The sequence below is a fragment of the Odontesthes bonariensis genome, chromosome 14 (genome assembly GCF_027942865.1).
Source record: "Odontesthes bonariensis isolate fOdoBon6 chromosome 14, fOdoBon6.hap1, whole genome shotgun sequence".
Lineage (NCBI taxonomy): Eukaryota > Metazoa > Chordata > Actinopteri > Atheriniformes > Atherinopsidae > Odontesthes > Odontesthes bonariensis.
This window is the reverse complement of record NC_134519.1, coordinates 19,933,492-19,946,715: the sequence shown is the minus strand read 5'-3', so window position 1 is coordinate 19,946,715 and position 13,224 is coordinate 19,933,492. Positions and strand designations below refer to the sequence as shown.

Sequence of the window (13,224 nt, the reverse complement as noted above, 5' to 3'; positions counted from 1 at the left end):
CTACATAATCTCATTCCTGTGTCTGATTTCAGAATCACGTGTCGGCATATGTGCAGTAAATCAGACTGTGTCTAATACACAGTCACTGACTATCACTGTAACAAACAACCTACCACTGCACAGGGACTATACTGTATGTATTGCAGTGAGGTTTTAAGTCCCAGTCAGCTTGTGAAAACAGAAATCAGTCTTGCAAGGAAAATTTGAAAATATATTTTTGTCCTTATATGTATTCACAGTGCAGGTGACTTGTAGAAACTTATATGCTGCTGAAATTGTTATTTCTATTTTGAATAAGATATGAAAGAGGACCACTTGGAGGCTCAGAGGTTAACCAAAGTCTCCCAGATTTGACGCCAGACACCCATACATGCTTTACTGCCTGGAATAGTGGGCTGTATGAGTCTTCCTGCAATTGCGTGGGGTTTCCACCAGCTGCCACAGTTTCCTCCACAGTTCAAATCTAATTTGAGTTTTTAGTGGCAGACACTCTCCAAGAAGTTATCGATAACTGTCTTGAATTTGTTTTATCGTGAAAAACTATTGTCAGGATTACAGATATTGACTTTTTACTGTGTAGATTCCCCATCACCCAGGTCATCCTAAGTCTTCTTCCTGTCTTTTGATGTGTTAAAACACATTTCTTGGCAATAGGAGCAAAAAGAAAAAGAAAGCTTTGTACAGCATTCCCTCCATTGTTACAAGTTTCAAACTTGACATTTAAAACATTCTAAATGTTTTTTTTTAGAATTTATGAGAATAGTGTCAGAATTTACAAACGCATCAAAATCTCCCCACACTATAAATACGGCCATGATTAATTTGCTCCTTAAACCAAATAAAAATTCGTCCAGCGAGCTATTGCTCCCTTGTGAATGCAGCTATAGAAATGATATCTAGGGCTTTAGCGTCTAAAATAGAGCATGAACTACCATCTCTCAAACATCCTAACCAGACTGGTTTCATCAAAATTAGACAATCATCTCTCAATATCTGTAATTTATTCAACCTAATGCAATTATCAGCCAACCAATAATCTCCTGTTTTTGCAGAAAAAGCTTTTGAAAGAGTTAATGGGAAATTCCTAATTGCAACATAACAAAAAAAAGAGGTTTTGGAGAATCATTTATTAATTGTATTAAAGCACCATACACATGGTGTATGTAGTTGCTACAGTTAACACAGATGGATGGATTTCAGAAAGCTTCACACATCATAATGGGACCAGGAAAGGATGTCTTTTCTCTCTCCATCCCTTTTTGCCATAGCTATTCAAACAACTACTACAGAACACAAGACAATTCTCATTGCAGATGACGTGTTACTGTTTTAAAATGATCAAATATTTTCCTATAACTTCGAACTATTTAATAAACTGACCAAGCTAATATTCAATATTACCACTCTATTAGGACTGAGGCAGAACAAATGGAGGTAATGATGATGACTATTATTATTATCAGTATAGGTTCAGTGCTATATCACTTTTGTTTTTTGTCTTGTTTTGTGACCTCTGTCTTGTTAATCTAAAAAAAAAAATTATGTACATTCAAAATATTCTTTACTTGAAAGAATGCCAATCTTTGGTACCAAAGCAAGTAATGCATTCATCAGTAGTAAGTTATTCGATAAAAAACCCACTTATATCCCAAATCAGTGAACAATCTCGCCACTAGAGGGACTATTTGAGTGACTCCTCAGAGGATGACAGTTCATTATCGCTCTCAGCTGCTGTAGAAATAGAACTGCGGTGACTGGACAATATGAGCATTTTATTTAGGCATGCGGTCTATCCTTTCGTTGTTTAGATTGTTTAGTTTAAACGTCCTCTTTACTATGACGAGATTCCAGATATAAGAGTTATATTCAAGCACAACAGCGAATTCTTCGGTGCATAGTATGGTCCTGAGCATCATTCCCTCCCACTGAGGTGAATGATGGGGCCGAATGGTCCTGGAAAGACCTACCCCTGTAAAGTACTATTAAAAACTAAACCTAAATGATAAACAGCCATGCATCTATATTTTAAAAAAAGCATCATGACTTTACTCATATTGTCAAGCACAGCGTATTACAAACGTATTACACACTTTTATCCAAGAAATTCTTTGTAAGAATGGCCATAAAATCAAAGACACCTTGAGTTATATCACACATCCAGGAGGGTCAAAGAACTTTTATGCTAACACGCACCAAATAGTTCACCCACATTGCCATGCACACACTTGTATAACCGTTTAGATAACAGTCGGTTTCTGTGAGCCAACCATCGCCACGGCTTCATTCACCGGCAGCTGCGTCGTAATGATTTGCTCTCGCCTCTCTCACGCCGGCAGTAGCCGTTGAAATACACGTGAAAGAAGTGACACCATTATATAAAATAACGGACAGCAGTGCGGGCCAATCACAATGCGGAGCGGAGTTGTTATACCCGCCTTCGCAGACTTTCGCCATGCCGATTGGTTCAGATAGAGACTGGCGCCTACAAGCGCCAATAAACACAGAACTGAAGGAGGGGCTTAAGGTAGGGCTCGGAATGAGGTCACTGCATGCGTTGGAGATTTCGGGCACTGTGCAACTGCGGAGTTGAAGGAAGTGGTTTGTCTAACCAGGCAGGACCACCGGCACGCGTCTTTTATCTGAAGCAGCGAGTCTGTCAGAAATAGCTCCAGCAACAAGGATTCATTTAACGGAGACACCTGAATCAACAGAGGGGCTGCATTTCTTTCAGGTTAGTGGAGTTTTACTTGTGTGTTTGAGCTGTAACATACAGTGATGCTGTTTATTTCTTACGACTAAGACCAAACTAACTGCTGCGCTCTGAGAGCCGCCTCCATAAAATGCTGTTCAGTAGTGAGGGCTGAAAGTTGCATAAGTGTGTCAGTGTGATACTACAGACTCTGAATGGACACCAGCCCTGCCCACATGACAGGGGGAATCCTTTACGTGATGTGAGCTGAAATACCGTAGGTGACATGCTCTGCTGAACTTTATGTAAGGAGAGTCAATGAGTGGCACAAATGATGCATGTTGCGAACTTACGGAAAGAGTGAGGAGAGAGTCCGGGGTAATGATGTCAGAGTCCCATATGGAGCATCGTAGACGTGCCCTGCGTGGTCACTATCACATGAAAACTCTGGCATAACCCCTTACATAAAGTCCACTGCTGCAACACATGGCAGAACTTCACATGCAACTCCGATTAGAGCATTTGCCCTGAATGGTGCTACAGTTTACCAAAAAGAAAAAAACTCACAGTTTGTTTCATTGTGATGGGATCAATATATGATACGTTGCTTCATTGAACATATCCATTCATTTTGTGTCAGGGACTGAGGGAACAAGTTCTTTATTTGTTGGAACACAATTTTCTAAATGAAGGATTTGTGTGTCACCAGTGTTAAGTTGTAGGTTGAACTTGACCGGATGGTAAAGCTTAACCCTAACCCTAATAAGTCAGGGAGGAGATAAGACGAGTTCAAGGAATTAGACATTTACTCACATCCAGGATTTAACCTGTGTGTTAACAGAGAGGAAGCATTACAGCAGACTGATGTGGCCAAATTCAGCTTGCCCTCTCTGTGACTTGAGAGGGAGGAGAAAGAATGGCTGACGCATGAGGAGGTTGGCAAGGGAGAAGTCATTTAGACCTGTTTATCTTAGTGTTGCAATCAGCGGAAGGGTTGCCATCTCTACAAAAATGTCCCTTCCCACAGTTGCAGCAAAGGAGCATAAAAATAGGTTTTTCTCCACCATTGCCAGGCAACATTTATTCAAGTATGAGACCGGTGCTCTCAGAGATGGTACTTCCACAAGACTGTTACCTCTCTGCTTCCCATTTTAAACTGTGGTATTTCAATCTGAAAAGGTGTCCCAGCACAGGCCAGGCGGTTTTAGTGAACACCGAAGCACTGGAATACAGAAGTCCGCTGTTCTAGATACTTTTATAAATAGATTTAATGCCTCTAACATGATGGGGTTGAACTAGTGCAGTTACTCCAGCAGCGGTTGTATAAGATGAAGCATTAGATAATATGACCAGAGCACAGTCATGTGCATGTTTTTACGTCAGGGGAAAGAGAAAGAGAGATACTCTGAGTGATGTTAAATATGGGTCTGTTTGGTTACTCCCTATATAGGAGAGGAATTATGGAAGTTTAGATAAATGTAATGTTCAGAGCAGGATAGCAGAATAAAGTTAAAATCCTAAAATGAAATTGAGTTATTTTTGAGTTTCCTTAACCTATACCAGATTTAATTTCTAAACATGTAATGGGCTGTAATGAGTGAAATTGGATAAACTGTGAATTAAAAACCTCCTCATTTAGACCCCCCTCCCGCTCCCTTAGATGTATTGATATGAAGAAGAAATTACAAGAATATGAAGCTGTTGGGAAATAAGGGAAACAATTGATCAACCTTTAACTACAGAGTCTTTAGGATTTACAGTTTTTATGCTGCGCTGTGCCATTTGCACACCACAACGTGTTATCTAAGGGAATCGTGAATTTGTTTCCTCATTTTTCCTGCACTGAACTTATATGGATGTGCAAAATTAGACATCTTCAGAATAAATCAGTTTTGACCTGCCCTCAAGAGTTCTTACAAAGTAAGATAACTAATATAAACAAGATATCTTAAATGCTTTTTGAGCAGTGGCTTTTGATAGGCTGTAAAACATAAATACATTTCAATCTAGTTTATTTTTCACAAAGAGCATACCATGCCAATGAAAAGTTTCCCAAATTATATCCAGTGTTTTCCATGATGCATTCTTGGACTCCACTCAAGTTTTTGAGGCATTCCAGCGACCACTGATGGAAGTAGATTGCACCAGATTTCAAGTGTAAATGTCTTGACTAAGGGTTTGTATGCATGTTTTCGCAAGTTATGTTTGTCTTTTACTTTCAGTTCATTCACAAAACTTTGCCATTCTTGAAACGAAAAGATTTTGACTGAACACTACCTCTGATAGACGAGATGGAGCGATGACTATAAATCAAGGATGAAACAGACAAAAATGACTTTGCCCGTCTTGAAAACCTGTTTAAAGACAACACAGAGAACAAATTGTACAAACCTGATTGGATGTTAATTTCACAATTGAATTACTGAGTTATCCCTTAATGGTTTTACACTGTGTTGCACCGTTTTACAAAAAGGTAATTTCTTTCTCTCTATTTCCCTTCAAAGTCCTTAAAGATTCTGAGAGGTCACGTCAGCAACATGTTCCCATTAGACCAGAACAGATCTTTGATTGCATTAAGATGACTTCAAAGAGCAAAATAAAACCTGTGATTGTGTTAGTTTCTCATCTTAGCCTGTTAGTCAGCTGTTCTTCACCACACTTACTTTGATGTAGGATGTTTCAAACTGCTTTCTGAACAGGCAGCCAGACATCAGGCCATTTGATCAGAAGTCACTGTAACTGACATTTAACTGTGTCATTGCATGTGCTGACTCTGCAGAGACATCACATGTAAGAGAGGAGTATCCATTAAGGCCCCATGGGAGCTCATTTGGTTTGAAACGGCGAGTGGTCTCCTCGGAGGGACAAAGAAAATCCAGGTTACCGACTACTCTGTGTCCTTTTCTGGCACCGCTCAGCTGGACGGAAAATATTTTATAAATGACTGGGAATAAATGTTGAATTAACCTCAGTAACCTTTACTGCAGAGGTGAATCAAACATTTACAGGATCTTATCAGACAGGGTTGAAAAGGTCGTTTGCAAACAATAAACGCTGAGTCTGAACTACTGTTAATAACTTTTGTTTCTTCAAGTCAGTGTGTCAGGTTTGGCTTGATTGTGAGGTAATGAGGTGAAAGTCTGGCAGAAACTTGGTAGATGATGGGAACTCTTGGACTTTGAATGTCGGATTCATTGCCAAGTCACTTTTCAGACTTTGAGTTAAATGTGTTGCCTCGGGAACAATGTCTGCAAATAAAGCCACTCTGGACTGAATGCTCCATATGTGCATTACGTTTGCTCGGTTATCTCTTCCAGTTAGATGGTCCACTAAGCCTAATAAAACCCTTTATTGTGGTAGGGGGTTTTATCGTCATGGAGAGATTACACTAACCAGAGGCTGAGTCATTGCTAGACTCTTTGCTCTAGATTAGCTTATCAAGCACTTTCCAAACTACTACTACCCTGTTTTTTCACTCAAGTCGTTTTGATCATCTCAGTCGCTGGCTGTATGCTGACCCAGTTCAGCTGGTGAGTGTGCACCAAATGTTCTCTGCCAAGATCAACAATGTTGTTACGTATTAATGAAAATACCACGCTACTGTCATTTTACCATAAAGCTTCCCCATATGAAATAACCATTGTTTCATGTTGAATAGTTCAATGGCCTCTCTACACTTCTCAGATGATACCACTCAGCAGCTACATTGGGCCTTTGCACATGCTCTGATTTTGTAATGAGGTGAGAAGTATTTTCGATACAAAGTCAGGAAGTAAGTGTTGAGGCTGTCTCCTTAGTCTCTTAATCTATAGGACATATATCTCTAATGGATCTTTTCAGAACTTTTAGCTCACAATTTAATTGATTTTGCAAACTTTCAAATGGCCATTTTCATCTGTGGTTGCTCATTGCTTTTGGTCTCAGGTTTGTTTTGTTATTGAGGACACTGACAGAATAAGGGCAGGTAGGGAGATCTGCAGGCTCAACTGAAGCTCTGCACTGACTCATTGCAGTCACATTCACTTTCAATTTAAGTAAAAAAAAAAAAAATCAGGAAATCTACTCAATGCAGTGTAAATGTCCATCAAATAAATAACTGAAGTCAAACATGAATTCTGAATAAATTAAATTGTTTTCCTTAATTCATTCTGTCAAGAACTCTCTAACACAACATACACACACGCTGTATTCACAAAGTCTCACTTAGCTGTCAACATATCTTTAGCTTATCGACAGACAACAAACGTGAATGACGCACAAGACAAAGCCTATGTAAAAATGCTGCGACATGTTTGGGCTTGACCATGAAAACCAACTCTGCGAGACTGTGAAATACACATCCCAGTAAAGCTCTGGAGAATAAAGGAGGTCATGGAGCGCTGCATTTTCCATTACATGATTGAGCGGAAGCCATGTCAGTACCTTCTCAGTTTATCCTAGGAAAACAGCCAGATGATGATTACACACAAACACTTGATGGTTGTGACCTCAACATGTTGCTCAGGGGCAAGATTATGAGAGCAGGAATTTATTTGACTGCTCTACATTTAACAATTTGGCTATAAATTAACAGCTCGGCCTAATGATTTTATCACCGTGTTAAGATTTAAATCAACAGTACCTTAACTGAGTGTGCTGCAAAGATGACTAAAAATTCTTCATACAGAGACCGTCAGAGAAACCAGGGGTTATATTACTGTGGTATAATTAGTATAATACTGTATCATTATGGACTAAAGCAGCGAGCAACATCTTTTCATCCCACTTTGGATTTGCACATGTTGCTCTCAGGGTGTTTGGGGTCTGTCAGATTACAACCTACAAGTTTTCCTGGAATTCTTCAGTCCTCCTCGCCATTGTTCCTTAGTTTGCCATTAACCCAAAGCGTGAACACATTTTCCTTGTAATCGCGTAAGAAACCATTTTACAACTTTTTAAATTCTTTTCAGTTTTTTAGAAACGCATGACTGTCGATGCTCCCAAAAAAAAAAGTGGAATTTGTCGCTTTCTGTAAGCGCAAGTATTTCCAGCTAACTCTGTTTGTAAATCTGGCCTCCATATTGCACGGTTCTCTGAGATGGAACTGTTTTATACAGGGCATCAGCTTTGCTGCCTTACATGCCTGCTTGAGGCTACAGATAACAGTGGAAAGTTCTGCGCTGTTGGCTAGCGACGTGGTGGCATTCAGATAAATCTTGTCCAGTGCTCTGTGCTCTGAGGTGAAAAATCCTTTCAAAGGGTTGAAGGGCTCCGACAGCACAGACCCGCTGTTCTTAAAGGCCACAGTGTCTGAACCTGAGAGGCTTTTCCTAGTACATCAGAGAGGCATCCGCAGGACTCTTCAGAGGTCAGGGGTTAAACCCTGCAATGTGGTCTGATGTTACACCAGACAAAGGGCATGAGACACTTTTTTGAAGGATGGATGCAGCGTTGAGTGATGCCTGAAACATTTTTTTGAACTGTGTGTGCATGCTGCATGTGTGTTCACATTAGATACCATGCCGGACTGATTAAGTACAAATGAAAAATACTTTGAGTTATTGCTGACCGTTTTCAAACATTGATTAAATTGCTACAGGTTTTAGTTCATGTCTGCCTGTGCAGACTTTAAAACTCAGTTGACACAAGGGATTTGCTTTCTGCTAGCCCTTAGCTGTCTAGGAAGACTTGTCATCATAATAAACTGTAATGACGTCAATAGGGTGAATATGTTTATTGTTAGAGCATTTAATTTTCACTAAAACTCAAATGAATAAGCTTTGCTTCATTCCTAACGAATCTTATTCTGTCCGCAGATCAGCTTCCTCTATCATTCCCTCGGCTGTCACCCTTGTTAAAATGGGGTGATTGCTGTTCTTCCTCATCCTGTTAACTAACCTGGAACCAGCCCACGATGGAACTCCTCCCGATGTCAGAGGATTCAGACTCCAAGCCATATTGCTACTTAGTGCAGGAGGACCAGGATGTAGCCTCAGGCTGCAGGCCATCAACTTCAAGCAGCTCCATCCCAAGGGGGGGCCCAGGGTGCAGCTCAATGGTGCAGCTGCACCTGATGGGTGGCTACAGCCAAGGTGGGCCAGACTTGTCGGAGGGCAGTGACAGCAGCGGTCAGGACCCTCCTGCCTTGCCACACAACATCCGTAAGAACACTCGGTCTCGATTGCTCCCCGAGGAGGATGTGGAGATGAAGAGTAACGGGTCCAGCGGGAGTGGGACAGAATCGCATGGCAATGAAAGCCATGGCAACGAGAGTCATGGGAATGAGAGCCACGGCCATGAGTCGGTGGGCAGCTCCAATGGCAACAGCAAAGACTCGGCCCTTCTGGAATCTTCTGAGAGCAACAAAAGGTAAGTGAGAGTGACAAAACTATTTTCTCTGGCATGCTTATTATAATTGTAAATGGAAAAAAAGAGAGAGAGAGAGAGAGGTGAGGCTACTCTTCCTCATTGGCACCGGAAGGAATCCTCCCTGCATCCAGTGATGTTTTGTCTGCAAACTCTGGCCCTCTTTACAGCAAATAAGAGTGTTGATTCTCTGGTGTATATAAAATTCCTGAACCAAACCTTTATAAAACTCTGATAAGGAGGATTGCTAGGAGTTGGACTCAGTGGCACGAGAAATTGAACAGGGCGAAGACCAATGGTTACAGCAGACAGTTTATTTGGCAGACAGGGAAACTTTTTTGCAAGTGATGCATTGTGATACAGTGCCAAAAGAAGCAAAAGGCAATAATTCCAAATGGGAGCAGTCATGAATTACAAATTAGGGCTGAAGCTGATAATTCTAGCTCCTGTTGTGTGTCAGTGAAATTCTGATTTATAAAACAGGACCTGTGCGAAACCTTAAGCGAACACCAGTATTCCATGAAAGGTTATGCTGTGGTATTTATGATCTCTTCTTCTTTGCCTTCGTAGTTGTTGATGGCATCTACATACAGATGGCATAAAAAGGAGAAATGATGTCCGCCCCTACCATTTTCAGGTCATATTAAATGCAGCTATGAGCACCGGATGCATTTGCCAGTCCTGACTAATGTCTGCAGATGAGTGAGCCAAGGCTTCAGTGATGGTCAACAAGCCCTTGTCCCGGATGTGCGATTGAAACATAAAATTACCCTACTTACATAGATTTTCTCTGATCACGAATGCTGAAAGTGAAATTTGAATAATGGCCTCTAAATGACACAGCTTTCAAAACCTCTCTCACTGCCAGCTGAGCACTACCTGCAAGTGACATCAAAGTAATTCTGCCCATCCTGTTACTCATCTCATTTTACTTTCGCTCTTCAGCCAAAATTAGGATTAATTGAGCTTCGCCCCCTTTGAACACAATCAGGTTATGACTACCTAAACTAGATCTCGCACCAGCTCCCATCACGCAAGTGTGAGTCACTTCTCGTCAGTGGTCTGTCAGCATTTGGTTGTTTTTGACAGCTGGTAGTTTGCGTGTACAAAATCCTGTTTCCTGTCTTCATCTCTATGAAAGTATGCTAAATGGAAATGATCTGATTTGTATGTAGAACACAAAACTTTGCTTTGGTCTGACGTATTTGTATCATCTGATGGATCTAGACTGTGTTCACTCAAAGGCATCTAAAGTGCAAACCATAACCAAACAGTCACACGTACAAAGACACACAGCGGTTGGTGTTTTACGTCAGGAGCAAAGAAATGGGAGGAGTTGTTACTTAGTTGTTAGACGTGATGGTTTAAGACAGAACAAACAGAATGGGTGTAGCACTTTGAACTAACAGCAGTTTTCGACACAATTGATAGAAAAAGAATGGTGGATAAATCATCAATAAAGAGAATAAGTCTTAAATGATCTAATGTGAAATTTTAAAGGTTGCATTGCTGCAGTGTGAATAAATGTATCTTGTCTATCGTTGGAAATGTCTGTAGAGACAAGCTCTGATGTTCAATGTTCTCCTGCAACACAGACTGCGTTGTGTTTTTGACTTTCAGTTTATCAGTGAGGAGATGAGATGTGCTCAATTTATTGCTCTCACTGTTAATGATCTAATACATCAATTCTGTCCTTACCAGATCCTATAATTAAATGTAGCTTTGTTATTTTAGTCATATTAACCATCTCCAACACACAAATGTTACTGTCCTGACCCAGAAACAAACGTCACAGTGCCTTCTATTTAAAGAGTTGTTTGTGGCAATTGTTCTAATGCCAACCACTGTTATGAAAATAGTTTAAATCACCAGGAAGAAATACTTGATAAACTCCCAACATTCTCTGACTACATCATGGCCAAAAATAGGTTTAGATGCTGAGCAGCCGGGAGACGACAAGAGCAGGGGAAAAAATAAGTGACTGTATCTCCCAGTAGGAAAACTGAATTGATGTCATCTATGAGGCTGGGAACTTGCTCTGCCTCATCGCCATATGGGTTGTTTCACGCTCTCCAACTGCTTGTTATTACTATGGAAACATGATGTTTGTGTGTGTTTATCTCTGGGTGGAGCTAGTCAAATGCTCTGACGTCCTTCCTCTCACTCTTTCCCCATCTTACTTATCTCACTTGATCTTTTCACTTTTGAGTCCAGACTTTTTAATAAGCCACACCTCATTCCTGTTTGATCAGCTTCACACGCAGCGCACACTTGCCTCCCCGCCGACAGGATGACTTTTATCACTCGACCATTTCTCTCTTTGTTCCTTGGACTTGTTTTTGGACGATGCCCAAAATGCTCCATTTGCAGTTACCCCTGGAGTGCAAACATGTGTGCAAGCAGCAGAGATTGCTGCACTGCAGCAAATGCTCGGGGGTCAACCAGACATGAGCTTTTTGGGCTAATTGCACTATTTAGTGAAAGCCAAACAGGGCAAGAATCTAGACTCATAGCATTCCCACCATGATGCATGCCGCCCGCAGCACCTTCCTGAAGGAACGTTTCTGTGCTGCAGTCCCAGTGCAAGTGGTGCAGCAAAATGTAGCCAGATCTGGATCAAAATCTGCTAAAGTCTGCATGAGAAATGTGGTGTAAGTAAGCCTTTTTTTGCACTCCAAACCCTAATATAACCTGAACGCCAGAGCAGTTTAAACTATAAATATAATACTACACAGCTCTGTCTTATGAACTAGCAAAGTATTTTAAAGGTATTCTAAAGTATCGTCTTGCTTAGAGTTTCTTTGAAGTGTTTTAAGCCTGTGATCAGTAGTAACATATTGTATCTGATAGATGGGTCACCGTCCATTAAATACTGCTGGTTGTAGTGCACTGATAAGCTTGTAAACTAACGTAATAAGCTGTGCACAGCGAATTCAAGGGCTGAATTACACAACCTGAAACGGATCATTCAAGGTTACTTATGTGTAATTGTGCAATGGAACCTTTTTGGTCCAGAATCTAGAACTGATGCACAAACTGTTCAACTGTGGGTTAAAGGTCCTGTAAGTGAGACAGTTTTATTCTGCGTTTCTTGTCAGAATTAATTTGAATTCATGATAGTCATGTAGTTTGTGTGTAGTCATCATACAGAATGGAAAAACTCTGCAGAGGTTGTGCTGTGTTATTCATGTCATAATAACATATTGAATAACATTAATAACAACATACAGTAATGAATAACACATTTTAACTACAGACTCACAGGTACACACAACCTGTCAGTGGCAGGTTTCTAATTAAACAAGACCACCTCGCCCTGATCCCCAGAATTTAAACTAAAAAAGAAACTTATCTGCCCTTTCCATGACTCATTAACACAGAGCCAATTAGCCTACTCAGTACGAATATATGTTCAGACTGTCTTGTCTAAATCCAGTTCTTGCCTTCTTTGGGACTGAAAGCTATTTGATAGAATTAAACTTGTGCTTGGAGTGGCTATCTGTAAAGGTGTTCTCTATTCTTAGCAGCTAAGCGGGTTATTCTTACTACCTGAAGTTGTAGCACAGGTGAGTAAGTTTCTCAGACTGCTGTTAATAGTCTTTTGTTAAGCTTGTCAGCTAATACTGCTCAGTGGACTACAAACACAGTTCAGTGTACTGCCTACATTTATCTGATTTAGTTATACAACAGACACCTGGATGTTGGCTTTGTTTGAAAGTTGTTATAGCCTTTCTCTTACAAAACTGCATTCTCAGTCGCCCTGGTCATGGTGGTCCTAAGAGCTTAAAAATAGGTAATGTGACTTCTTTTCTTTTTTTTCACTCTTGAAGATGTTTGACTCAATGCAAAGCTTCAATTCTTCAGTTCTTACTGATTGGTAGTGGGTTACAGGCGTTCAAGCTCTTGTGAGTCCACCACAAGTCAGTGAGAACAGAAGGAAACTTTGGGATAAGATAAATTTAGTTATTATCTATCCAAACATGTAGGACAGAAACACGTGATCCATATGACTTTTCACTCATTTACATTTTTGTACAGTTTGTTGGTAAATCCCTGACTACCTTTTTTTTTTTTCTTATGGTCACTTTGTTCCTATGAAAGCTAAGGGTAATTTATTTATATAGTACAACTCAACAGAAAGGCTATTCCAAATGCTCTAAAGAGAAGATAAAATGCACTAAAACACTACG

General features: G+C 40.4%; 1 protein-coding gene across 5 annotated transcripts in view; it reads left to right on the top strand.

The window, feature by feature from the left end:
• The first annotated feature begins 2,562 nt into the window (after positions 1 to 2,562).
• The window catches only part of per2 (period circadian clock 2), a 29,420-nt gene continuing 18,758 nt past the window's right edge, over positions 2,563 to 13,224 (top strand). For all 5 annotated transcript variants that reach the window (XM_075483385.1, XM_075483382.1, XM_075483386.1 and 2 more), the window contains exons 1-2: positions 2,563 to 2,731; positions 8,485 to 9,037. In XM_075483385.1, coding sequence (XP_075339500.1) covers positions 8,583 to 9,037 — 455 coding nt within the window. In that variant the 5' untranslated portion in view covers positions 2,563 to 2,731; positions 8,485 to 8,582. The remainder of the gene's footprint in view (positions 2,732 to 8,484; positions 9,038 to 13,224) is intronic.